The 27,434-nt window shown below is 43.8% G+C and overlaps 1 protein-coding gene across 1 annotated transcript in view; it reads left to right on the plus strand.

Annotated features, from left to right (window-relative positions):
• Positions 1-21,943, plus strand: part of MEP1A (meprin A subunit alpha) — a gene marked incomplete at both ends in the record, with an annotated part of 38,045 nt that extends 16,102 nt beyond the window's left edge. Inside the window, 9 exons of the mRNA XM_079712651.1 lie at positions 1,123-1,344; positions 2,102-2,251; positions 6,066-6,281; positions 7,773-8,246; positions 10,623-10,796; positions 11,766-12,066; positions 14,681-14,829; positions 18,703-18,945; positions 21,657-21,943. Coding sequence (XP_079568777.1) covers positions 1,123-1,344; positions 2,102-2,251; positions 6,066-6,281; positions 7,773-8,246; positions 10,623-10,796; positions 11,766-12,066; positions 14,681-14,829; positions 18,703-18,945; positions 21,657-21,943 — 2,216 coding nt within the window. The remainder of the gene's footprint in view (positions 1-1,122; positions 1,345-2,101; positions 2,252-6,065; positions 6,282-7,772; positions 8,247-10,622; positions 10,797-11,765; positions 12,067-14,680; positions 14,830-18,702; positions 18,946-21,656) is intronic.
• Between the last annotated feature and the right edge of the window lie 5,491 nt (positions 21,944-27,434).

Here is a 27,434-nt window from a genome sequence, read left to right on the forward strand (position 1 = left end):
GAACCAGTAAATTCCTGATGGCTGCTGGATTAAAAGAGTATCTGGGTGGTTTCTCATTTCAGCATTTCACATTGCAGGGCATATTCTCTTACTTATGCTAATCTCATTTAAAATATTTTCATTTTCTATTTTGAAAGGAAAATCAGTTTTCTTCCTATTTTGTTTTTCTCACCATGGGGCAATTTCTAGAACAGGAGAGTGTGAGCCTTGATTGACAGGATGCCACTTTCTCTCCAGGTGCTAAACTTTCCTTCTGCCCTTAGATTTCTTTTCCCTAAATTGTTGGAGAGCTGGCCAGGTACAGCTCTTGGTGGATGAGGTACTTGGCTGTTAGCAAGATGCATCAGTCCTGAATATTTTCCTGAGTTCAAAAATTCCTTTTCCTACCATGAGGAATACCTGTCTCCACTTTGATATCTTCTCTTCTCTTTCTTAAATCCTCATACATACACACACACATTTATTTATTTATTTATATGTATAAAAATGAATCTTTGATTTAAATATACATTTAATAACATGCATTGCATATTTACATTACATTTGCATTATAATATATGTATATATTATGCATATATTTAACAATATGTATATATTTATTATTAATTATAACGTATTTTTTTTTCTCTTTGGGAGTATTTACCCATTTATTTAATTACTATGCCAGTTTCAAACTACCACACAATTTTACTGAACAAGGAGTTAGGGAAAGATTCTCAGAATCAGTTCTCCTGACCTGGGGAAAGGTGGCCCCAGCTCATGACTCTTTCCCACTCAAACCAGCTTCCTCTTACTTTTTAAAAAATTTATTTATTTTTGGCCGTGTTGAGTCTTTGTTGCTGCACACAGGCTTTCTCTATTTAATATCCATTAAAATAATTGTATGTACTATTATATAATATATTAGTACATTACAATGTTATTAGTAAAAATTAATATATATTAATTTTATATACATTGTGCAAATTATAAAATATGTTAAATATGTATATATATTTAAATCAAAGATGAATTATTCTGCCCCCCTCCCTTATTTTGGTCTCTGCTTGAGTATCTAGTCAAAGAGGGTAGGATGGGGAAATGACATGACTGATCAGGACCTGTGGATTCCCTCCCTGACAGGTTATCAGCACAACTTTAACACCTATGATGACAACTTCATCACAGACCTCAACACACCCTATGATTATGAGTCTTTGATGCACTACGAGCCTTTCTCATTTAACAAGAATGCTAGTGTCCCCACCATCACAGCCAAGATCCCTGAGTTTAACTCCATCATTGGGCAGCGCCTGGATTTCAGTGCTATCGATTTGGAGAGGCTGAACCGAATGTACAACTGCAGTGAGTACCTCTGGGTCTGAGGACTGGGTAAACACCCTGACCTTATGGGTTTCCTGTACATTTTCCTTTGTGTTAATTTGTTAATTTTGTTAATTTGTCCATTTCATTAAGGACATTAGTTTCCCTATCCTTAGAAAAAATTGTAACACCTACCTCACAAGATGGTCATTACACAATTATGTGTTTTTGTTCTGTAAAGTGAAAATATTGGGCCAATGTAAGGAGCTGGAATTGTCCAACTTCTTCAGCTTCCCTTTGAAGAGTGCCTCCTTATGTAAAGCCCAAGATAGTTATAGGCTTGAAAGTATTTTGTATCTTAAATTCTTTGTCCAGGTTAGTGGTTCCTGGAGTCCTCTAATGCTCAGAGATGGGATGTTTTCTAAAATGGCCCCACTGGTTTTCAAAGACACATTCTTTAATCCTGTTCAATATGTATGTAGAGAAGATCTACTAAGAACAAAGCCTAGCATAATAGGTACCTCATTCTTGATCTAAAGGAGTCGACAGTTGGCATTTACAGAAAGGCATGATGGTAAGCCTTTTTATAGTTTGACTCTGTGAAGTGTGTAGGGCTGCATCTGTGTTGGCAGGTTCTGCTCTCTAATGCATGACGGTAGAACTTACAATTGAGAAAAATCAAGACAACGAAAGGCTCATAATCTTGCTAAAACAATGACATCTTAGTAGACTAAGTCATTAGGCATTTGACATGAGAGGCCTTAAATTTTTAACCAGGTGACAAAAATATCATTTGCAGCCACAACTCACACCTTTTTGGACCACTGTGATTTTGAGAAGGCAAACATCTGTGGGATGATTCAGAGTACCAGAGATGATGCTGACTGGGTCCATGAGGACAGCATTCCACCTGGACAAGCGGATCACACCTTGGAGGGAAAATGCACAGGTCAGTGAAGGCAGCAGGGAAGTACATTAAGGAGGTTCTCCAGGTTCAAAGGGAAATGGCAGCCAGCATGTTTGGCCTCAGCTGGAATGCTAGTTATAAAACCTGGAACTCTGAATGAGGACAAAAACCATTTCTCATATATTTATTTCATTTTATTATTATTATTATTATTATTATTTTGGTACGCGGGCCTCTCATTGTTGTGGCCTCTCCCGTTGTGGAGCACAGGCTCCAGACGCGCAGGCTTAGCGGCCATGGCTCACGGGCCCAGCCGCTCCGCGGCATGTGGGATCTTCCCAGACCGGGGCACGAACCCGTGTCCCCTGCATTGACAGGTGGACTCTCAACCCCTGCGCCACCAGGGAAGCCCAACATATCTTTATTATTAACGCAATAAAAAGCATCCACATTCTGGGCATGCAAAAGAAAGTTTCATTTAAGCGATGACAAATCTGATACAGACATAATGGTTGATATGACTTTGTACTTGTTGGTTATCTAGTTTATAAAGAGTGTGTGTAACACAGGAAACTGTACTCAATATTTTGTAATAACCTATAAGGGAAAAGAGTCTGAAAAGGAATATCTATATCTATCTATCTATCTATCTATCTATCTATCTGAATCTCTGTGCTGTATACCTAAAACTAACAACGACACTGTAAATCAACTATACTTCAATAAAAAATTTTTTTAATTTTAAAAAATATATGACTTTGTGGGACTTCCCTGGTGGTGCAGTGGTTAGGAATCAGTCTGCCAATGCAGGGGACACGGGTTCGATCCCTGGTCTGGGGAAATTTCACATGCCATGGAGCAACTAAGCCCGTGTGCCACAACTACTGAGCCTGCGCTCTAGAGCCCACGAGCCACAACTACTGAAGTCCGCATGCATAGACCCCTTGCTCCTCAACAAGAGGGGCCACTGCAATGAGAAGCCTGCACACTGTAACAAAGAATACCCCCACTCGCCACAACTAGAGAAAGTCTGCGGGCATCAACGCAGACCCAGTGCAGCCAAATATATATATATATGACTTTGTAAATTAGGGCAATGTCTCTAACAGCAGTGTCCTCCGGTGGAACTACAGTGTGCACCACATATGTAATGTAAAAATTTCTAACAGTCACATAAAAAAGAAACAAGAGAGGGCTTCCCTGGTGGCGCAGTGGTTGAGAGTCCACCTGCCGATGCAGGGGACATGGGTTCGTGCCCCAGTCCAGGAAGATCCCACATGCCGTGGAGCGGCTGGGCCCGTGAGCCATGGCTACTGAGCCTGCACGTCCGGAGCCTGTGCTCCGGAAAGCAGAGGCCACAACAGTGAGAGGCCCGCGTACCGCAAAAAAAAAAAAAAAAAAAAAAAAAAAAAAAGAAGGGAAATTCTCTTTAGTAATATACTTAACCCAATATATCCAAAATCTTAACATTTCAATATGCAATCAATATAAAAACTATTAATGAGATACTTCACACTTTTTTACAGTAGGTATTTGAAATCTGGTGTATATTTTATCCTTACAGCAAATCTCACTTTGGACTGGCCACAGTTCAAGTGCTCAATCACCATATATGTTTGGTAGCTGCCATATTGGATAACAGCTTCAGATAGTTCCTGTACATGGTTTGTGCAGTGAAAAAGCCATAAAGTCAGGAGAGACCCGGGTTTAAAATCTGGCTCCACCACTTGCTAATTGTGACTCCAGGAAATTGTTTTTGTCGTTGTTGCTGTTTAAGTCTTTTGGCTTTTTGTAAGCCTCTCTGACCATCAAGCTATTGATCCTTCACAGCGAGCTTGGAAAGAGATAATGCATATAGAATCTTCAAAGGCAGACCAGCAGCCTTACTCCCTACTTATTTCCCCCATCGTCCCTTTCTCTCCAGAGGTTGTATTTATTTTTCAATTCCTATCTTAACACCCTTTTAATATGTGCTTGTCATTGAAATTGTACCAACCCTATTTGGAAGCAGGTGGGGTTATAGATTATAATAGCGTTTTAAAGATTGAACTATCATCAAGTCCCTTAGTCTCTGCCTGTGGGAGAGTTGGTAAGAGTTCCTTCACAGAAGAGACCCAGCTTATCATCCAGATGCCAGGCCACCAGGGAGAATGTCAGAGGTTGTCAACAATTGCCACTCTTTCTCACGCCTTGGCAAAGAGCGAAAGTCTCTGTTACACATCAGATTATTAAACATATAATCTCCAGTGTCCAAAGGGTGATCTACGCCTGAAGCTCTCTTTAAATTTCCATCATAGCCTCTAATCTAATCTCTCCTGTGGGTTTGCTGCTAGGCTAATGTGCAAGTTCCAGCTAAACAGAAAGGTGATCTCCGTGTGAGAGGAATCTGCTGAAAGAATATTCTAGCATTTTAGTAGGAAAGGAAAGGACCACAGCCCAGAGAGGTAACTAGAAAAGCTTTCTCAGGTTAACTTGACCAGCCATTATGCTTCTTCCACAGGAGGCACATAATGGGATGGGGTTTCCTCTGCTAGAGAGCACTGCCTTATTCAGGTAGATGCATAGACTCAAAGAGCTCGAAGGATAGAAGCCACTTCCCACTTGAATCCCAGAGAGATGAATGAATACCCAGTTAGTGGCAGCTCTAGGGCAAGAATTCAGGTCTCCTGACTCCTCAGCTTGAGTTATTGGACTTGCACTTCATACTTCTGACCTCAACTGGTGGAATTCCTGAGCAAGGATAACCAGGAGAGCTTCTTAGCCCTGTGAGCTCTTGTTTACCTTAACCGAAGCCCTCAGCAATTCACGACACAAAAGTCTAAGGCTAGTAAGATAAAGTATTGAGAAGAACATACCGGCAAATATAATTTATCCTGATGATATATTAAAGACATATGGTATTTTTCAGCTTTGTGGAAAGCTTATTTAAACATCCTTCCTCATGCCCCATATGTGAGGCAGGATGAGGCAAGGACTCATGCTGTCAAAGTACCTGGAACTGTAGATGCTCACTTCATTTTTACTTGATGAAATGCTTTGAGTGGAGCATTTGGTAAGAGGTTGAGTATTGGAGTAAGTTTAGATGACTTCTTTATATGCAAGAATTGTTCATTGCCCTTGCCTTTGAAAAAGTGTGCTGGCTTTCCAAGTGATGTATTTGTTTAGCCACCTGCTCTTGTTTTGGGGGAGAGAATTTTGAGATACATGAGTTGGGTAAACCCAGCCTCTGGCATAAATGTAGACCCTTTATCCCCTCTTTCTTAGTGTTCTTCCAAGGCTTTCTTTACATTCAGGAGAAATCCTCAGTTGGTCCCTAATATGCCTCGAATGCCCCTTCTTAGAACACAGTAAAGGTGATTCTTTACCACTGATAGTACACCCAGTTATTAGGCTACAAAAGGGTGAAACTGAACCCTTCTCATTGTGAATATTTAAAATCCAATTCCTAAAACTTTGAATCCCACAGTTTCTTATACAGCTAGGAGGTCAGCTCTTTTCCTTGGAATGAATCTCTAAACAACAAAGTTAATGTAGAAAATGGAATTCGTCTCACAGACATTAGATTCCATCAACTTTGCTTAAAGCCTGTATTTCCTTAAGTCAGAGGTGTACATTTCACAACCTTGGGAACAAAGGCAATCAAAAGAGGCAGTGGAGAGCTGTGACTTTGACCAGCATTTCTGTCCGTGGAGACAGACAGAATATTTACTGACAAACAACCTTTTTATTTTCCCCAGAAGAGTTCTAGCCTTTGTTGCCTGGAGGATGGCTGTTGCTCAGTTTCACTTTGCCTGGGCTGAGGGCACCCTGGGGTATTTGTGGCCAGAGGTGGGACTTTAAGTTCCTCTCTCCGTAGGTGCCGGCTACTCCATGTACTTCAGTACCAGCTTGGGGATAGCAGAGGAGGCAGCCCTGTTGGAGTCTCGGATTCTTTACCCAAAGAGGAAGCAGCAATGCCTGCAGTTTTTCTATAAAATGACAGGAAGCCCTTCAGACAGACTCGTCGTCTGGGTCAGGAGGGATGACAGTACGGGCAACGTTCGCAAGCTGGTCAAGGTGAAGACCTTTCAAGGTACTTAAAAGCATCCTGCGAGGACTGATTGGGCTTCATATTTGGGATTGTGCTGTTTCTCCTCCTTCCCCTCCCTCTCCCTTTTCGCCCTCCTCCCTCTCATCATTCCTCCCCCTCCTCCTCCTCTGTCTCCTCTTCCTTCCTTTCCTCCACCTCCCTTCTGCCTCTTTGAAATGCATAACGCCTGGCATGTTTTAACCACTCAATGGATGTTTTAACCATTCAGAAATTGCGGGCTCAGGTGAGGCTGAAATATACAATTGAAAGAGGCCAATCAGGGAAAGAAAAAAGAAGGCCAATCAGAATATAAAAATCTAGTTTTCACCAGAGCTTTGGAGAAAGCCAGAATAGAGAAAATTGGTGATTCAAAGGTGGAGATTGGAAGGGAAAAGGGAAGCAGGGATTGATGCTGCTGGAGAGAAGTGGTTAAATAGTGGACCACAAGTGTTTCTGCATCTGTTTCAGCAAAATGAGTGATGCCATTATTTAATACACTGAGGTAACTTGAAACCTACTTGTGAAGTTGGTGGCAAGCAAGTGACTTGTATACATTAACTTCACTAAAGTCACTTATATATTCCTTAGTGATACTTTACGTATTTCTATAAGAAGATCATGAAAACCTTAAAATGCTAAGGTAGTTAGTTGGTTGTGAGAGTAATCTGACTGAAAATCAAGATCCAGGGTTATAAAAGCTAAGCGCTTGCATTCTTTTATTGTGGTGGTAGTTTGTTCATAAACAGAAAAGGAGAGACGTATTTTTCTAGTTTTCCATTCAACAAAGAATTTCTCAATTAAAATGAGATAAAGGAAAGCATTCTTTGTGTACTTCTAGAAGAAGCTGCTGCTCTTGAAGGGTGAAGACTTCCTTAGTGAAGCCTACTCAGAAGGACGGGAGCCCAAATTGTCTCTACCCAGGTCACTCTGTGGGTAGAAAATGCTACAAATAATGGTTTTGAGGGGTTCACTTTTCTGGCTGAAATTTACAGAGCATCTTTTTCAAATAGAGGGATGACAGCTAGGTGCCCTTTAAGAGTTGAGAATTTGCTGTGTCACCAAGGACTGTAAATATGGACATATGAAATTGCCATTGTTTGACTTTTGACTTATCAAAGGTCTGTTTTATATGGTTCAGCCCAATACTTGTGCATTCAGTGCTAACATTAAGGGGGTGGGGTGCATTTATACCAACAAACCCAGGGGAAAGCCCAGAACCTGCAGAATGGAATAATGGAAAACAAATTTGTGATTAAGACTCTTATGATAAATCAGAGTGTGTCTTTTTTAATTTTTCTTTTTTAGCTATTTTCCCATACTAGATATGTGACTTTGGAAAAGTTCCTTAACAAGTTTATAGCAGTTCTCTCCTGTGTTTGTTGTGAAGATTACATGAGATCGTTCATGCAAAGCACCTGCCACAGTACGAGGCTCCAAGTAAGTTCTCCAAAAATGTTGGTCACAGTTGTCACCAATTTTATTCTCTGTCCTCAGGAGATTCTGACCAAAATTGGAAAATTGCCCATGTTACACTAAGAGAGGAAAAGAAGTTTCGCTACCTTTTCGAGGGCACAAAGGGTGACCCCCAGAACTCGAATGGGGGAATTTACCTGGATGACATCACTTTGACAGAAACCCCATGCCCCGCAGGGGTTTGGACGGTCCGGAATTTCTCTCAAGTCCTGCAGAACACGGTTAAAGGGGACAAACTTCAGAGCCCTCGATTCTACAATTCAGAGGGCTACGGTTTGGGGTTGACCTTGTACCCTCATGGCAGAACGAGCTCCAGGAGCTCTGAGTACTTGGGACTTGCCTTTCATCTGTGTAGTGGAGAGAATGATGCTGTCCTGGAGTGGCCAGTGGAGAACAGACAGGTGATAATGACAATACTTGACCAGGAACCCGATGTCAGGAAGAGAATGTCCTCCAGCATGGTGTTCACTACCTCCAAGTCCCAGACATATACAGGTAGGTGGTTAGAAGACCTGCCCCTCCACCTGGAAGGGCCAACAGACACAGTTCTCATCTGTATAGGAGAGAGTAACTTTCTCCTCACATTTCCTCCTTGGGCACATCTACAGCAATGTTGGAGCATTAAGTTAAAATGTCCTTGTTTCTTTTTTCTTTCATTGAAGTGTAGTTGATTTACAATGTTGTGTTAATTTCTGCTGTACAGCAAAGTGATTCAGATATACATATATATTCTTTTTCACATTCTTTTCCATTATGGTTTATTACAGGCTATTGAATACAGTTTCTTGTGCCATTCAGTAGGACTTTGTTGTTTATCTATTTTATATACAGTAGTTTGTATCTGCTGATCCCAAACTCTTAATTTATCCCTCCCACCCCCTTTCCGCTTTGGTAACCAGAAGTTTGTTTTCTATGTAAGTGAAAATTTTCAGTGTCATCTTATCTCTCTCTCTTTCCTGAATTCATCCATCAAGCATCTAAGTAAAGGCTTGCAAGGTGCCAAGCTCTCTGCCAGTTCCTTAGGGTACAAGCAAACCAGCCAGTCCCTGCCTCACTGAGCTCAGTCCGAGAAGACAGATCCAGGTAATCATTTATCAAATACTCAGAATTTGCAAGGCTCTGTGCAAAACTAACGCACTGAGTCCTAAAATATTACTCATTGTCAGTAGGTCCATGAAACAAACTTGCATGAACAAAGGAATGGGCAAACTATTTTTTTTTCAAAAGAAGAGACTTAAGCCTTAAAAGGAAGAAGCTATAACTCTCTCTTCCCCTTCATTGAGAAGTCACTCAGTAGTGGACAATGACCCTTCACAGGGGTGGTTCTCTGCTCCACCCCCTTCCAATTCTCAGGGGTTTTTTGGGGTTTTTTTGGGGGGGGGTTATTATTCAAACAGAAAGTCACAAAAATTATAATCATCCTCATCAGTTCACTCAGTCCAATGTAATTAATTTTTTTATCTTGATCTTCTGTTAACACTTTTATGAATTCATCAGTTTTCCATTAGAGTTCTGAAAATGCTTATTCATTCAGTTCAGCAGTATAGTCAGTTACCAGAAACCTGTACTTGTCAGAGTCTTTTCCATGAATTCCTTGAAGATGAAAACCTTTTATAGGAACATTTTAGCAAAAGCATCAGAGTACACCCAGAATTGTCTATAAATGACAAAAGACTTAAAAATGACCATGGTTAAAGATTTGACGAAAGTTCATACTAATGCAATTGACAAGGAAATTTAGTTATTTCTGAGATATACATTTTAAAGTAATAACTAGAATTATGACTTATTACACCAGAACATATAAGATTTTTAGAAATTTCATGTAATGTCTGAAACATTTATATTAACATATTTCCATACAAATAACCCAAAGGGAGTTTAGTATTAGTTGTGTTTTTGGTTTGTTTGTTTGTTTTTTTATACTGCAGGTTCTTATTTATCATCAATTTTATACACATCAGTGTATACATGTCAATCCCAATTGCCCAATTCAGCACACCACCATCCCCACCCCCACCCCCGTGGTTTTCCCCCATTGGTGTCCGTATGTTTGTTCTCTACATCTGTGTCTCAACTTCTGCCCTGCAAACCGGTTCATCTGTACCATTTTTCTAGGTTCCACATACATGCGTTAATATACGATACTTGTTTTTCTCTTTCTGACTTACTTCACTGTTTATGACAGTCTCTAGATCCATCCACGTCTCAACAAATGACCCAATTTCGTGCCTTTTTATGGCTGAGTAATATTCCATTGTATATATGTACCACATCTTCTTTACCCATTCATCTGTCAATGGGCATTTAGATTGCTTCCATGACCTGACTATTGTAAATAGTGCTGCACTTAACATTGGGGTGCATGCGTCTTTTTGAATTATGGTTTTCTCAGGGTATATGCCCAGCAGTGGGATTGCTGGATCATATGGTAATTCTATTTTTAGTTTTTTAAGGAACCTCCATACTGTTCTCCATAGTGGCTGTATCAATTTACATTCCCACCAACAGTGCAAGAGGGTTCCCTTTTCTCCACATCCTCTCCAGCATAATTCTCCTGGAAAGAGTAAATAACCTGATTTTTTTCAACACATTTTTTCTGATTAACAAAGCTCTTATGGGTAAACAACAAGGTCCTACTGTACAGCACAAAGAACTATATTCAATATCCTATGACAAACCATAATGGAAAAGAATAGTAAAAAAAATGTATTTATTCATATAACTGAATCACTTTGCCGTACAGCAGAAATTAACACATTGTAAATCAACTATACTTCAATTAAAAAAAGCTCTCTGTACTCATTAAAGACAAATGGAAAGTGAAAAATAAAGCGATAATGTGATTTTCTGTAATCTGTAACTTTGCAGCAATAAAAGGCTCCGTCATCTGGGACAGGCCGTCTGTCACGGGGTCCTATGACAAGAGCTGTGCCTGTTTTAGAAGCATCGACTGGGGCTGGGGTGCTATCATCTCCCACCAAATGCTGAAAAGGAGGAGTTTCCTTAAAAATGACGACCTTATAATGTTTGTGGACTTTGAAGGTATTTTGCTGGTTTTCCTGAATAAATAATCCTATGTTCTGGGTGTTCTATTGACTTTACATGGATATTTTAAAGCATCTCATGGAAGGTGGGGATCTTTTGGGGTGACTAGGTTAAAAAAAAAAAAAGATGTGCTCTAAGAGAACCACGTTGTACTCTTTTATTCAAGGACTCCCATCTCGATTTTAATTGTCCTGGGGAGAAACTAAAATTTTAGTGTCACCTTTTTGTATAACTTATCAAATGTGACAGTTGGCTGACTTCAATTTAGTTTCAATCAGTCTATCCATACTCACTTTATGCTTCTCTTCTCAAGTTAAATAAATAAAATCGTGATTGGACTACTTTAAACATAAACATAGCAAAAAAAGAATGAAATCTTGCCATGTGCAACAACATGGATGGACCTGAGGGGCATTGTGCTTCATGAAATAAGTCAGATAGATAAAGGCAAATATTGTATGTTTTTGCTTACATGTGGAATCTGAAAAACAAAGCAAATGAACAAATATAACAAAACAGACTCACGGATACAGAGAACAAACCAGAGGGGAAAGGGGTAGGGGTAGGGTTAGGGGTAGGGACAAAATAGGGGCAGGGAATTAAGAGGTACAAACTACTATGTATGAAATAAGTTACAAAGATGTAATGTACAGCACGGTGAATATAGTCAATATTTTATAATAACTTTGTATGAAGTGTAATCTATAAAAATGTCAAATTACTATTTATACACCTTAAAACTAGTATAATATTTTAAGTCAACTATACTTCAATAAAAAATAATCAATCTGTAAAATAGTTGGCATTATGAAAATCTGCTGGATTCAAAGCCACTTTTCTACGTCACTAAAGGTGAAGACCAAGAAGGGTAGAGGCAGCCCAGGGAGCTTTCTCCAGGAGTGGAAGTGAATTGTTGTCAGATTTAATCATATATCTTCCTCACCACCCTTTGTCTCTTTCCTCGAGATATCACCCACCTTAACCACACTGAAGTTCACATTAAAGACAGCAGGCTGATCCCCCAAAGCCTCGTTTTCCAAGGCCAGGAGCAGCCGGCTTCAGAAGGAGGTTCGGGAAAGGCCTCCTTAGAGAAAGCCCTACTGGGCAGCCTGGACCAGGAGCAGCACAGCCGACAGAAGCGGTCGGTGGATAACACGGGCCCCATGGAGGACCACAACTGGCCACAGTACTTCAGAGACCCATGTGACCCGAACCCTTGTCAAAACGAAGGCATCTGTGTGAACGTGAAGGGGATGGCGAGCTGCAGGTAGGCTCTGTGGCCTGGGGCGGCAGGTGTGGGTCGGCAGAGGGGAGCCCTATGTCTGCTTACTCTGCTAAAAGACACAGTTTTCAGGTCAGGGCATCCACGCCATCAGATGGTCAACCGTGTCGGTCCTTGACTCCAAAAAGCCGTGCCTGGAATCAGAGGGCAGAGCAGGGGTCCTGCCAGAGCAGAAGAGTCCCAAATCCCCTGTCTCTTCACATGTATCCCTTAGCTACCTCTGGGACATTGTCAACATCATCTTGAATGTTGTTGGAATTTTGAACTCCACTGCAGGGCTCAAAAATGACCCAGAGCTTTTTTTTTTTAATATTTATTCATTTACATATTTATTTGGTTGTACCGGGTCTTAGTTGTGGAAGGTGGGCTCCTTAGTTGAAGCTTGTAGGCTCCTTAGTTATGGCATAAGAACTCCTAGTGGCATGCATGTGGGCCCAAACCTGGGCCCCCTGCAATGGGAGCGCGGAGTCTTATCCACTGCACCACCAGGGAAGTCCCGACCCAGAGCTTTTAGCATCAAGGCTCCACCACAGGGACTCAGGACAAAGCTTAAACCTTTCCTGACTCCAAGTGTTATTATTGTTATTAATTATTATTTCTATTGTCCATTAGTTCAATTGTACTATTATCATATTTATGTTTTCAATAATAATAAGAAGAATATCTGATATTTGGGGGCTGCTTGCTATGTGTCATGTGCTCCCCCGAGCAGTTTGCATTCATGATCTAAATTATTCCTCACAGCCACCCTGTGACATAAAGGTCCTTCTTATCCCCGTTTAGGGCATAAGAAATTTGAAGCTTACAGAAGTAAGTAATTTGTCTGAAATTATCCAGATGGTAAATTCTGGAGCTTAGACTTGCAATCCAGGTCTGTCTGTCTGCACAGTTTGCTATATTTAATAGTTCTTTTTATAATGTTTGTTATTGCATAAAATATTTCATAAAAGGGTGTATGTGATGACAGAAGCATCAGTTTCATTTGATAAAATAGTAGCAGATGTGGGAGCCGGTCTGCTTGGCTCAAAACACCTACATTTCTTCTCAGCTCTTTTTGATCTCCGCTTTGCTCTTTCTTTCTTTTTTTTTTTTTTTTTTTATTTGCGGTATGCGGGCCTCTCGCTGTTGTGGCCTCTCCTTTGCGGAGCACAGGCTTCGGACGCGCAGGCTTAGCGGCCATGGCTCACGGGCCCAGCCGCTCCACGGCATGTGGAATCTTCCCGGACCGGGGCACGAAAGCATGTCCCCTGCATCGGCAGGCGGACTCTCAACAACTGCGCCACCAGGGAAGCCCCCAACTGTTCTTTTTTTTTTTTTTTTTTTTTTTGCGGTACGCGGGCCTCTCACTCTTGTTGCCTCTCCCGTTGCGGAGCACAGTCTCCAGATGTGCAGGCTCAGCGGCCATGGCTCACGGGCCCCGCTGCTCCACGGCATGTGGGATCTTCCCAGACCGGGGCACGAACGCGTGTCCCCTGCATCGGCAGGTGGACTCTCAACCACTGCGCCACCAGGGAAGTCCCTGTTCTTTCTTTTTAAAACTTTTATTTTGAAATAATTTTAGATTTACAGATACATTTCAAAAATGCAGCAGAGTTCCCCATACCCTAAAGTCAACATCTTACATAACCATCGTACATTAGCAAAGGCAAGAAGTGAGCATTAACAAAGGTAAATACTATTAAAAATAGTATTAACTAAACGACACACCTTATCCAGATTTCCCCAGTTTTTCCACCAGTACACTTTTTCTGTTCCAGGATCCAATTCAGGACCCCTTGTTCCATTTAGTTTTCATGTCTCCTTAGCTCCTTCAATCCTGAGCGGGTCCTTGGTCTTGTCTTTCATTACCTTGATACTTTTGAAGAGCGTTGATCAGTTATTTTACAAATTGTTCCTCAATTTGAGTTTATCTGATGTCTTCTCATGATTATATTGAGGTTGTACATTTTGGGTAAGAACCAAGACGTGATATGACCTTCTCAGTGTGTCCTGTGAGGGGTACCGGATGTCAATATGTGTTATTACCGGTGATGTTAACCTTGACATCTGGACAAGAGGGTGTCTGCCAGCCCTGTCTCCTGAGAAGTTACCATTCCTCACTCTTTAATTAACACATGTCTTGGGAGAGACACTCAGAGACCATGCAGACATCTTGCCTTTCCTCAAACCCTCACCCACTAATTTCAGCATCTGTTGGTGGAGTTTGCTGAACCATCACTACTGTGTGTCAGGAAACACATTCTTTAAGTGTCTCAAACCTTCCTCCTGAACTTTGCACGTGGTAGCCAAGAGGACAGGGTCTGGAGACAGACCTTCAGAGATTAGACTTCAAGAGTGAGACACTTACTAACTGCGTGGCCTTGAGCAAGTTATCTAACTTTTCTGAAAGATAAGGATGATGAGAATGGCCTGGTAATAACGACCACCTCAAAGGGTTGTTCCAGGATTAAATTAATTGACTTCCATAAAGCACTTTGAACGAGGCCAGGTGCGTGTAACTGCTGAGTGTCCTCTGCCATTGTTGCTGTGTTGGTCTTGTTGTCAGGAAGCCCTTGGGGCTCAGGTGGTTCCCACACGCCCCTGTGTCCTGTCTCCCCAGATGCGTCTCTGGTCACGCCTTCTTCTACACTGGGGAGCGATGTCAGGCCATGCAGGTGCACGGCAGCCTCCTGGGCCTGATGATCGGAGGCGCAGCCAGCATGGTTTTCTTGACCTTCACCATCATCTCCATCCTTCGCCAAAGGCCAGGTAGTGATGCCCGCTGACATCAACTAGACTGCAGAAGTACCTCCTGCCCTTGGCCCTCCCTTTCCTTCCAGTGCTCATTGCAGTTTGGGGCAGCTTCTATCGACCTTGCTTTGCCTCCAGCCTCTTGTGTGACCCTTCTGGCTTTCCTGTCCCCACCCTCACATGGTTCTGTTACCCTGCTCTGTGCTCCAAATGTATCTAGTGTGTCCTGTGATGATGCTTTTATCCCTTAGTTGTAAATCCCTTGTTTAATAGACTGTCTTTCCCATAGACCGTAAGCTCTATGCAGGCAGACCCACCTTTATTGTGTTAGCCCAGTGCCTGGGAGTCTGCCTGGCCCGGCATGCATGGTCACTCGGTAAAAATGAATAAATGAGCCAGTAATTGAATGAATGACTAAGATATAGAAACTCTCTCCTTTCTACTGCAAGTAAGATGTATACAATGAAACACATATGTTTTTTGTACTAGAATCAAACACTCAAATACCTGTTTTCCATCAGACACAATAGGTTTATTATTCTTTTAGGGTCTTGTGTGTTAAAGAATTTCAAATAAAGCTTCCTCCTAGCAGCAGCATTTGCTTTCCTCCTCTGATTCTAAGGGAAAGTCTTTAATAAATTCAATAACTATTTCGTCAGTACCCTCAAAGGGTCCAGAATTGCATGTGAATTTGTGTGTGTGTGTGTGTGTGTGTGTGTGTGTGTGTGTGTGTGTGTGATGGAGGCGGAGAATCAACCAAAAGCTCTTTATCCGATCTTTTCAAATTTTAAAGTCCATGTCCAGTGGTAAAGAATCCGCCTTCCAATGTGGGGGATGCAGGTGCGATCCCTGGTCAGGGAGCTAAGATCCCACATGCTGCGGGGCAACTAAGCCTGGCTGCAACTGCTGAACCCACGCGCTACAGCTACAGAGCCCACGCACTCTGGAGCCCATGCGCTACAACTAGAGAGAAGCCCGCGCACTGCAACGAAGATTCCGCGTGCCTCAACTAAGACCCAACGGAGACAAAAATAGAAATTAATTAATTAATTAATTAATAAGTAAATAAAATATTAAAAAATAAAGTATATTTATATACTGTTCATGTATAAAATTATTAACAAATTGAAAGTATCAGGTAGAAGAGAATTTAAAGGAAGTATTTGTAGACACACTTTCTTTCCATGGTTCCTAGGAGACAAAACTACCCGAGGCAAGAAAGTTCCAAGAGAGATCAAGTAAGAAGGAAAGCTAAGGTTTCCATCCCCAATCAGCACAAGCCCCACAGAGAGCTGGCTCTCGAAGTTTACTAAAAGAAAATATTTCAAGGAGCCTGAATGGTCCAGGCTTTCGGTTACCAGCTTTCTAAGTACATACTTCATGACCACTCTGGAAACAAATGCGAGGGGTTAAGAAGAGTCCCTTTAATGCAAAGGTGTGAGAAGAGTTTGGAGCACGTGCAACCTCCAGTCCCAGCACTGACTCTCCAGCCTGAGGTGCATCAGTATCCCCTGGAAGGCTGGTTAAGACACAGATCGTAGGCACCACCCTAGAATTTCAGATTCAGTAGATCTGGGGTAGGGTCTAAGAATTTGCACTTCTAGCAGGTTCCCAGGTGATGCTGATGCTGAGAACTGCTGCTTTAGTGGATAGAAAAGAGGTCTGGACATCAGGCTCCCTGGCTGCAGGCTTGGATGGGCCATCTAACCAGCTCTGCAATTATCATAAAATCACACATGCTCTTGGTCTTTGTTTCCTAATCTGTCAAATGAAAGTGATAGTTGACTACCTCCTCCCAGCCCACTTTAACATCTACAGGGTTACAGAGTAATAAAATGGGACATGGATAAGAAGGTGGAGTTAAAAGTATATGCAAAGTGTGCTGTTTAATTTTCAGAGTAGATGAGAAGCTACCCGGCCACCCAGCCAGTCTTCATCTCCAAAAACCAAATTGGAAATAACCTCCAGCTTTGCTTCTCTACATGCTTCACAGCCCTGCAAATCCACAACTGACCTTAAGGCTGGGCTTGGAGAAGGTGTTCCCTCCCCACCCCTGTGTCTCTCCTTAGAAGGGAGCTCCAGGCACTGTGGTTGCTGCTATTGTTTTTCTTTTATTAGAAGGAAATGTGCTCTGGGCCATGCCTGGCTTAGATCTGGTCCAGCTCAGAGGAGAAGCCCCATCCTAAACAGAGGACAACATTTCCTGTACACCTGAGTTCTCTCTGAAGGAAGCAGAAGCCAAACTTTCAAGGGTAACTTAGAATTTTGATCTAGTATTAGAAATGAAAACTGCTAAAACAATGACAAGGAGGTATCAGGCTGAGGGTAAAGCATTTTGATATTTCTCAGCACCAGCACCATACCCACCATCTTGATTCATCTCCATTGATGATGTATGGTCATCAATGTATGTATGATGTATGGTCACCTGTTGATTGCATGATTGATTAGGAACCTGGCTCATCTTAGATCAAACAGTGTATTTAGCTTTTCTCTGAGCCTGAAGTTCTCCATCATACCAGGAGGATTAGCAGATACTTTATTCTTTTGAGGAGTTGATGGATGAGTAGGCATCTGTCATGGGGAGGTGGATAGAGAAATAAGCATTTCAACATCCTTAGGCAGTGTGGGACTTGGGATTTAGCTAAGCAATGTGAAAAACTGGGAAGCCCTCTCTGTATGCGGTTACTTGGATTCCTTGGTCTTATGTAGTGGGGCTGAATCAGAGTAATTTGAAAGTCTGAAAATGTCTCATGCTTCCCCCACCCTATTCTTTATCCTGCCATGTGGGGCTATGTGGTACCCTGGAAAGGGCAGAAAAAAAGACAGGAAGTACTGAATCCCTGAGAACTACGTGGATCCGAGCCTGCCATACCAGTCTTGGACTGCTTACCTACATGCTTTTTTGGCTAGAGAAATACACTTGAATTTTAAGTGGCCATTATTTTGAATCTGTGTTGCTCACAGAAAACGTAGTCCTCACTGTTAAGATGGCTTCTGTGGGGTAGGCACATGACTCAGGCTAAGTCAATCACACTTCCTTGTTCTGCTGTAGACACATGTACTGTTGGGGAAGAAAAGAGTTTCTCTTCCTTTTAGATCTGAGACTCTGGTTCATAGGCCCCATAGATTTTTTTCCTTGAAGATCTGTCTTGGAATGAAATAAACACACAGAGGGAGACAAAGCCACAAAGGGAGAAAAAGAACTCTGAGAGCATTGTTTGAGCCCCTGAATCCAGCTGAGCCTGAAGGTGTACCAATCCAGTATCTTCTCCAGTTACAGGAGCTAATAAATGTCCATGCCTGCTTCAACTAGTTTGAGTTGTGATTTCATTATTTGTAACAGAGAGATCTTTAAGTGACTCAACTGCTGCAGCACATAATTGGCTCATCTGTAAAGAGAGGAAGCAACTGGGATGAGTCTAAGGATTAAATAAAATCTTATATTACATAAGATTATAAACTTGAATTGAGATGCATATGCTGGTGAGTTAATCAGCCTCCCTTATTTTGCTCAGTGACTTATTCTTCCTTTATGGCTTCATAATGGGCATGATTTTAAAGTCAAACCTTGGCAAAAGGATGATTGTGGATGTCATGTATCTTCAGGGTTACTTTCAAAAACTCCTAATGGTGAATTAAATGCAAAAATGTAGAGGGTGTATGTATTTTGATCTTGAGTAGAGACTGTACCTAAATCTGGGTTCTCTCTCCTGTGTGTGTATAATTTCTAAACATATACATACAGTTTGATACAAAATAATCATGGCTAAATTCATTCAACAGTCACTGTGTGCCAGATACTCTGCTGGGGGCTTTATAAGAAGCAACTCTTCACAACCATCTGTTAGACCTGTCCAGTTATTATCCCCTTTTGTGTTGTGGAAATAGAGTCACAAGAGACTTTACCCAAGGTCGCAAAGCTAAGACATGCTGGGCTGACCATTGGAAAGCACAGGGTCTGGCTCCAGAACGCAAGCTCTTCCCCATCACTTACACAACCAAATCGGCTGTCAGTCAACACTGACGAACAACACAATGTGTTCACGCTGCAGACTGAAGCCGAGCATTCAAATAATCCAAGTAGCAAATCAGCTGCTGCTTCAGTCTGCCCATCACGTGGGAAATCACGATGTAGCCAAGTTGATTAGGACCAATGTCAGTTGGTCCACGTGTGTTCAGACACAGCCTCGGGAATACACTTCATCCCTAGGAAATCGTATTTTCCTCCTATGTGTCTAAATGGCATCCAGCATTCTGGGAATGCTTGCTCTTTCTGTGGCAAGAATAAAAATACTACCACTGGTCAGTGGAACCCCATGGAAACTCTTTTGCATGAAGAGTAAAGATTAAAATGGCAGGTGTGGTCAAGCTGCTCCCTTTGGGGAGTCGACCAGTTGGCTAATGGGGGATCTACTTTCTTTTTTCTTAAATTGGTTCTAGTTCTCTGTGTCTTTAGATAAATCTTTTATCATTTCCAAGCATTGGCTTCTTATTTGAGAGTTATTATGAAATCTGAAAGAGATAAATATAAGAAACAAAGTAGAACTGCAAATTATTAGCCATGTCTTATGGCATGTAATTTGAAGAGAGCCAGAAGGCATAACTGCCCCCAAATTGCTAACATAACTTTGTGTTTGTGTGTCTGAGAGGTCTTTATGAAATTTAGGTAAGTTATTTGTGGATGAATTAAAATTAATTATTGCCCTAAAATATCTGCCAGCTAATGTCGTCCTGAGAACACTGGGACACAGGCTAAAAATGTCTGGATGGTATGGAGGTGCTTTGATAGATTCCCCAGACAGGTAAGGGCAGACGGTGGGCCATGAACACTTAGGAGTTGGGTTACTGACGGCAAGATGTGGCAAAGTCAAAAGCTCCATTTCATGGCTTCATCCAGGGTCAATGTAGCTATTTCCCATGGTGGAGCAACTCTACTTTCAATAAAGCAACATAGCTGGCATCCTTTCATGCTCCATCAGAGACCAGGAAAGGAAGTAGTTCCATGTTTGCCCAGAACACTGGTCATTATGCTCTGGGCTGCCGTGAGATGAAATTATTAAGCAGGATTAAGGCTGGAGATGCCTTAACGTCTCCATCCTTTCTGTCACCACGTTGTCCCTCTCTCATTTTCTGTGCTCAGAGCTCTCCCTGCCATGGGAGTCTGCGTGCATCACAGGGAAGCAGCAGTGTGGTGGTGACGTGCACACATTCTAGGTCAGACATTCTGCATTCAACACCTGACTCTACCATTCTTTTTTTTTTTTTTTTTTTCCGGTACGCAGGCCTCTCACTGCTGTGGCCTCTCCTGTCGCGGAGCACAGGCTCCGGACACGCAGGCTCAGTGGCCATGGCTCACGGGCCCAGCCGCTCTGCGGCACGTGGGATCCTCCCAGACCGGGGCACAAACCCGCGCCCCCTGCATCGGCAGGCGGACTCTCAACCACTGTGCCACCAGGGAAGCCCGACTCTACCATTCTTGAACTGTGTGACCTTGGGCAAGTGATTAACCTCTCTGTGCTTAGTTTATTCATCTGTAAAATAAAGAGAAAAAGAATATTTACTCAACCCTAGAAGGGGTTGTTGTCAGGCTTGAATGAGATTCTAGGACAGCACCGAACACATGGTAAGAACTCAATAAATGTTAGTTAACATAGATAGTTAACAGCCATTTTCAGTGGAGGGTAAATTTCATGTCATTTGCTGTGTCCCTCTCCTGGAGCCTGGCACATGTTAAGCCTCATCTCTCCTTGTGATTTTGTTTTCTGTTAGAGGGGTGTCCCATGTAAGTGAGAAGGGCTGAGAGCTATCCTGAGGGTATGAGTAATATCCCAGGCATATGACACTCTCCCGCAGTCAGAAGTCATATGCCTCTTATGCAAGGCCAGGTCAGCTTGTCCCTCTGCCCTAAGGGCCAGCCCTTTTGGCAGTGGTACTGTTTACTTCTCCTGAATCTTCTTGGATCACACTTCAGCTGGCAGAGCCAGCAGTCTCCTCTTCATCGTGTGTCTGGAGACTAGACTAGAAACTTACCAGCTGCTGGCTGGTGTGTCACTTAGCCCTAGGACAGCTGTGGATTCACCACAGATTGAAAATGAAAGCCCAGCCCGCCAGTAGGTTTCTGCCTACTGTGGGTGAATGAGAACAGGGAATAAGACCATTCTGACTCATCCTCTTGAAGGTGCATTGATGGGCATGTGTGAAGGTCCTGTGAAACATGGAAGACACCCATGTTTATTTCTCAAACTACCTTCCACACTCCTGTCTGGAATGGGGGGACTGGGTGATTTCTGGGGCTGCTTTTAGCTTTGCCTTTAGGTCTATAAGTAAGATTCTGTCCATGAGGAAGGAGAAAAAACAGAAGGAGGGAGCTATCATGGCTAGTATCTCGCAGAAATGTACACCTGCCAGTAAAACCCATCACACCTACTGGAACTATGTGCCTGGAATGCTGGCTCTCCCCATACCTTGACATCTCTTTCTACATCATTTCTTTTCCTCCTGCAAGGATCATAATTTTTGTTGTTGTTGTTGTTGCGGTACGTGGGCCTCTCACTGTTGTGGCCTCTCCCGTTGCGGAGCACAGGCTCCGGACGCGCAGGCTCAGCGGCCATGGCTCACGGGCCCAGCCGCTCCGCAGCATGTGGGATCTTCCCGGACCGGGGCACGAACCCGTGTCCCCTGCATCGGCAGGCGGACTCTCAACCACTGCGCCACCAGGGAAGCCCCATAATATTGATATAGAAGTGTTAGGAGGTGGGGACAGAGAGTGATTCTTTCGTGCCTGGTTTCTGTCATTCTGTTCATAGTCCCGAGTTACTTGTCCTCTGCACGCTGCCCTCCAGGCTCTCATCCACGGGCCCACAGTAGCTGCACACCTTTGAGGGTCTGTCAAGGGGCTCAGGGAGGCGCTTCCTCTAATGACCACCAGGTGGTGATCAAGCCTCAGGAGAAGCTGGCGGGCTGCTGGGGAGGAGCAGGAGCTTGGAGGCCAACTGTCACTCATCAGCCCAGCTGGCCATCCCGTCAGGATTGCCCTGACCAGGACAGCTGTGAACAGAGCGCCTCTGGGCATGGGAAGCGCTCACAGTTCCAGAAAAGCAGTAAAGGGATGTACGAAATTCCTCAGTGAATCAAAATCAGACGCCTCTTGCCACCACTGCTGGAGGTTGGGGCTACTTGGCAGGATGGAGGACCCAGGATGGTACCCATTAAAATTAGTTTCCAAGAAGGCGGGGCCCAGAGTCATCCCTGGATCCTGGGAAGTGGGCTGTGACAGCAGTCTGCCCAGGACTTGCCCAATCAATTCCTGTTTCTTTTCATGCTGAGAAAAAGCCTTTTTTTTTTTTTTTTTCCTGGACTCCTGGGTTTGTTCTATTTAGTTTCTAATAGTCACAAGCATACTTCCTTTGGGACTTGGCTCTGCATTAAAAAATAAAAACCCTGGGGTGGGAACGGAGTTGAGTAACCCCCATCCTTGGCCCATTCTTGCAGGGGGAACACTCATGACCTTTCAACTCTTCATCTCAAAGTTTACAGGTGAAACAGAAAGAATAGGTGTCTAGAGCATTATTCTAAAAATAGACAAGATGCCTGTATGTAGACCACACACAGCCCACATGGGAAAATAGTATTTGGAGACAAGTAACAGGGGTCTGGCACAGGGCGGGCTTTAGTAATCGTGCCCATCTTTTCTTCTTTCTTTTTCTGTCTGCTCCATATTCAGGAAGAATAGAGTCATGAAAATTGTTTCCTCTCTAGAATGTGCCAGAGGATAGACTTAGACATCTGTCTACCAGGACATAAGGAAAGATGGGGTGGTGAGGTTGGTAAATGGGAAGTAATCAGGGGCTTCATCGTCACCTCCTTCAGTACCACGGATGGGGGTACTGGGGTGGGGGGCTATGTCACAGGTCTGGCCCAGGGGGCAATTCCATTCTCGCCTCTTGGCCACTGCTTGACACCGGCAGAGATAAGGGATCGTTTGCAATAAGCCTCCAGAGGAGCAGGTAGCCTGTGAGCGATGCTTCTGCTCCTGGAAGGAGGGGCACCTGAAGTCTGCCACCTGGGCCCATTTGATGCTGGGGAGACAGTGCTCAGAGCAGGCCTCCCATGGGGACCCACTCATCACAGGCTCTCCCACTTCCCCAGACTTTCATCCTCTGGGACCTGAGCTCGAAGGGCCCTGAAGTAGTCACAGCTGGAAGTTGAGCTCCAGGGGGTCCCCACCTGCAGGAGGGTTCTGAAGGCACCTGGGGTCGTAGAGCAGGCCTGGGCCTCTGATGGTCCTCCTTACACTGTTGGGCAACAGAGGCCCAATATATGCCCACTGGGCTGTGTGTGCCAGGGGCTGAGTCACGTCCGGGACTCCAGAAGAGGCACTGGACCCTTTTGGGAAGCACAGAAGGTCAATGTAAAGGCATGTCTTGGGGCAACATTGTCCAGAGACTGCCAACCTGCATGTGTGCTTTGGGCCTCTTAACAAAAATCATCTTGTCACATATAGGATTAGCTTGAAGGAAATCTTCAAAGTCAACCATTTGTTGAGTGCCATCTCACTCCCTCATGGGTACGGGATGAAGCGTGCCCTACCCATCCTAATTCGGGGCTCTCCTGATGACCCTCGACACCCAGGTCTAGAATGCCCCTGGACTCCCACTAGGGTCATCAGAGCTAACTGTCCCCTCCCCAAAGCTCCCCTGTGGTCGGCCTCTCTCTGCCTTTCAAAGAGATAATGGAAATACTCTATTATTTGCATGATACTTAGTTTCCAAAACATGTTCCTATAAACTATGGTTTTGGGGCCTGACAACAGCCTTGAGAGGTAATTAGAATGATCCCTATTTTTCAGATGAGCAAACCAAGGACCAGAGAACTTTAGTAAAGGGCCCAGGGGAGTGAGGAAAGGTGTCTTTCTGTTCTAGGAGCCATGTTCTTTCTGCTACGCCACACCAATGAGACAGTAAGCTCGTCCTCCAAGAAAGAAGGCTGATGCGGATCTCCCGGCCCTTCCTCCTTTCTGGGAAAGATGCGAGGCTGCAACTTTCTGGGGCTGATACCCCGTGCTTGTCAGTAATCTCCAAGGACAGTTTATAACAGTGTGGCTTTCAGGCCAGCTTGGAGGGGCAGGAGTTATATGGAAGAGAAGTATTTGGGGCCTTACGAATTTATGCCCCTTCCACCTCCCAAATGTGTAAGCATCTCTGCAAAGACCATCCCGGATGATGTGGTACAGGCCTGTTTTAAATTCATTTTCCTACCCTGCTGTTCATATAGAGAAAGGAAGCAGAATAGCAGAACGCATTTATCTCTGATCTATGCTTTAAATATGTGTTTCCCGGTGTAGTAGCTTCTAGATACATGTGGCTCCTTAGCCCTGGAAATGTGCTGGGCACTTGTGGTGTAAAACACACACTAGATTGTGAACACTTAGAATTAAAAAAAAAAAAGGAATGTAAAATATCTCATTAAGAAGTTTACATAAACTACATCTTGAAATGCTAAGATTTTAGATCTGTTGGGTTAAGTCAAATGTATTACTGCAATTCATTTTATCAACTTACTTTTTGTAAAGTGGCTCCTAAAAAATGTAAAGTACACATGACTTATCGTTCTACCATACTGTGCAGCGCTCCCAGCGTTCCTGAATAGTTCAAAGACGGCTGCATTCCTTTTCACATAACGTATTCATAGGAAGCATGCTTTTCTTCCTGTTTATATGAATAGACTTCATAAAGCCAGGGGGAAAGGTCTTCAAAATACAAAACTAAACATCTTCCTTTCTGAATGATGTATACATTATCATACAAAGAAAAACATCAGGGCAGGGAATTCCCTGGCGGTCCAGTGGTTATGGCTGGACCCTAACATGTTTCCAGTGCAGGGGGCACGGGTTCCATCCCTTGTCAGGGAACTAAGATCCTGCGTGCCGTATGGTGCAGGCAAAAAATAAATGTAAAAATATCCACACACACACACACAAAGAAAAGAAAAACATCAGGGCAAAAGAGCAAAAAATTCCAGACAAAGTCCTGTGACCCATGCAAGCACGTGCTGGCAGGTTAACCCCATGAGAGAGGGATGCGTCTCCTGAGGTATGAAAACTTTTCCAGTTCCAGGCACGGGCTGCAGGTGGCAGCACTTCATTGGGGGTGGGGGGAACTTTAAGGATGAGAAGTGCCCAGCATAGGAGGAGCATTTTGACTTGGTTTTTAAGGAGTGGGAGGTCAGATGAACAAAAGCTTAGAGAACAGGCCAGCACCTGTGTGCTCAGGTCTCTGCCCTGTTGGCCTAAATGTCAAACGTACATTAGACTGAGTACATTAGAGCTCCTGGGCTCACCCTACCTGCCACACCAGACGCACACCGCGTGGGGAAGGTTGTCTGCTACGGAGTTGTGTGCCTCTTTTCATCTGGACAAATCAAGCTTTCCCACACGGCACTTTCCCTGAATTCCCACACAGCTGGAAGCCATCCCCTTGGGAAGGGTGCCTTCTGTCACATTTGCATATTCAGCAGACAGAATAACATTGACATATTTGCAGCACACAAGCCTTATCACTGATACTGCCGGAGAGACCCTTCTCAGTGTGATTACCCTTATGGACAAAGGAAAGTTTGCAGGTCACATATCTGCAGCTTAGACCTCATACAGATTCCACAGAGCAGTGCTGGGTCCTTAACCTTTTTTAAATTAGTTAATTTATTTTTGGCTGTGTTGGGTCTTCGTTGCTGTGCTTGGGCTTTCCCTAGTTGTGGCTAGCGGGGGTTACTCTTTGTTGCGGTGCGCAGGCTTCTCACTGCGGTGGCTTCTCTTGGTGTGGAGCATGGACTCTAGGCACGTGGGCTTCAGTAGTTGTGGCACACGGGCTCAGTAGTTGTGGCTCACGGGCTCTAGAGCACAGGCTCAGTAGTTGTGGCGCACAGCTTTAGTTGCTCCGTGGCATGTGGGACCTTCCCGGACCAGGGCTCGAACCCATGTCGCCTGCATTGGCAGGCGGATTCTTAACCGCTGTGCCACCAGGGAAATCCCTAAATTTGTTTTTTTTTTTTTTTGCGGTACGCGGGCCTCTCACTGTTGTGGTCTCTTCCGTTGCGGAGCACAGGCTCCGGATGCTCAGGCTCAGCGGCCATGGCTCACGGGCCCAGCCGCTCCGTGGCATATGGGATCCTCCCAGACCGGGGCACGAACCCGTATCCCCTGCATCGGCAGGCGGACTCTCAACCACTGCGCCACCAGGGAGGCCCCCTAACTTTGTTTTTTTAAACAATCTGAAGAAATAGCTTGTATCATCTTCTCCCATGCACTGTGAGCCGGACCTGTGACTCTGATGAGATGTCACTCTAATGAGTAGAGTACATCACAGGTCAAAGGTGAAGGAATTCTGCGGATATAATTAAGGTCCCTAATCACCTGGCTTTGAGTTAATCTCAAGGGAGATTATCATGGGTGGGCCAGACCTAATCAGGTGAGTCCTTTAAAAGAGGGTCTGGAGATCAGAGACTGAAGAAGTCACAGAGATTCAAAGCAGCATAGAAGCTCTTCCGTTGACTTTGAAGAAGCAAACTGCCTTATTGGGAGAAGACAACATGGCAGGGGATGGTAGGCTGCCTCCAGGAGCTAAGGACCTCAGTCCTATTAACTACAAAGAATAAAATTCTGCCAAGCAATCACTGAGCTCGGAGGAGGACCCCAGCTTTCAGCCAGGCCAACAACTTGAGTTCAGCCTGATGAGCCCCTGAGCAGAGGACCCGGTTAAGCCATGCCCAGAAACTGCGTGATAACAAATAGGTGTGGTTTTCAGCTTCTAAGTTTGCAGTAATATGTTACAAAGCAGTAGAAAACTAATAAAGGAAATACAGGACCGTGTTGCAGAAATATCTGTTGCTAACAGAACCCATGGGGCTCTGTTTTTGGCTGTCCATGAAAATTCCAACCAAGCCACATCCAAATGTCAGAACAGACATTTGTTTATTTGTTTCCCAGACAGTCAGGTCCTGAAAGCATTACTTCCAGGTCCCCTGTTTAAAGCCTCTTAAGCTTCTGGACTCCACATGCTGAGTGGGAGTGTGGATGGTGTGAGGAAAGACATCAGTTCTGTAGCCAACTGAGCTCAGCTGTGAACGTCTGACACCCCTCACCCTCGCCCCCATACCTGGAGAATAGATGTGACCATTCACTGGAGAAGATGGAATTAAATTCTGGTGGACGTGGGGAAGCCTGAAACAACAGCAGTAGCCTATTCCAAGAGCACAGACAATTTATATAAAGAAAACTTCACTCGATCTTGTTAGATTTTTATTGTTATAAGCGCAGAAAAGACACAGAGCTGTATGCTGGCATGCTATTAAGACATGGCTGAAAATCCCAAGTCATAATTTAGAAACCTGTAGCATCTCATTTCAAAGCTAACATCTTTGAAATGATGAGACACTATTTTCACTGGCATTCAAAAAACACGTGAGAGAGACAGATCCACTGAAAGCCCCTCCTTTATTTTGGACACTCAGGGAATCGGAGTTCTGTTGGCCTGGGTTATTGACTTTCTCTTAGGGATGCAGAGCCCATTTGACATCACCTTCATCTGCCACAGATGAAATGCATTCCACCTACATGGCATTTC

Source organism: Hyperoodon ampullatus (assembly GCF_949752795.1).
Source record: "Hyperoodon ampullatus genome assembly, chromosome: 10".
NCBI classification, from domain to species: Eukaryota; Metazoa; Chordata; class Mammalia; order Artiodactyla; family Ziphiidae; genus Hyperoodon; species Hyperoodon ampullatus.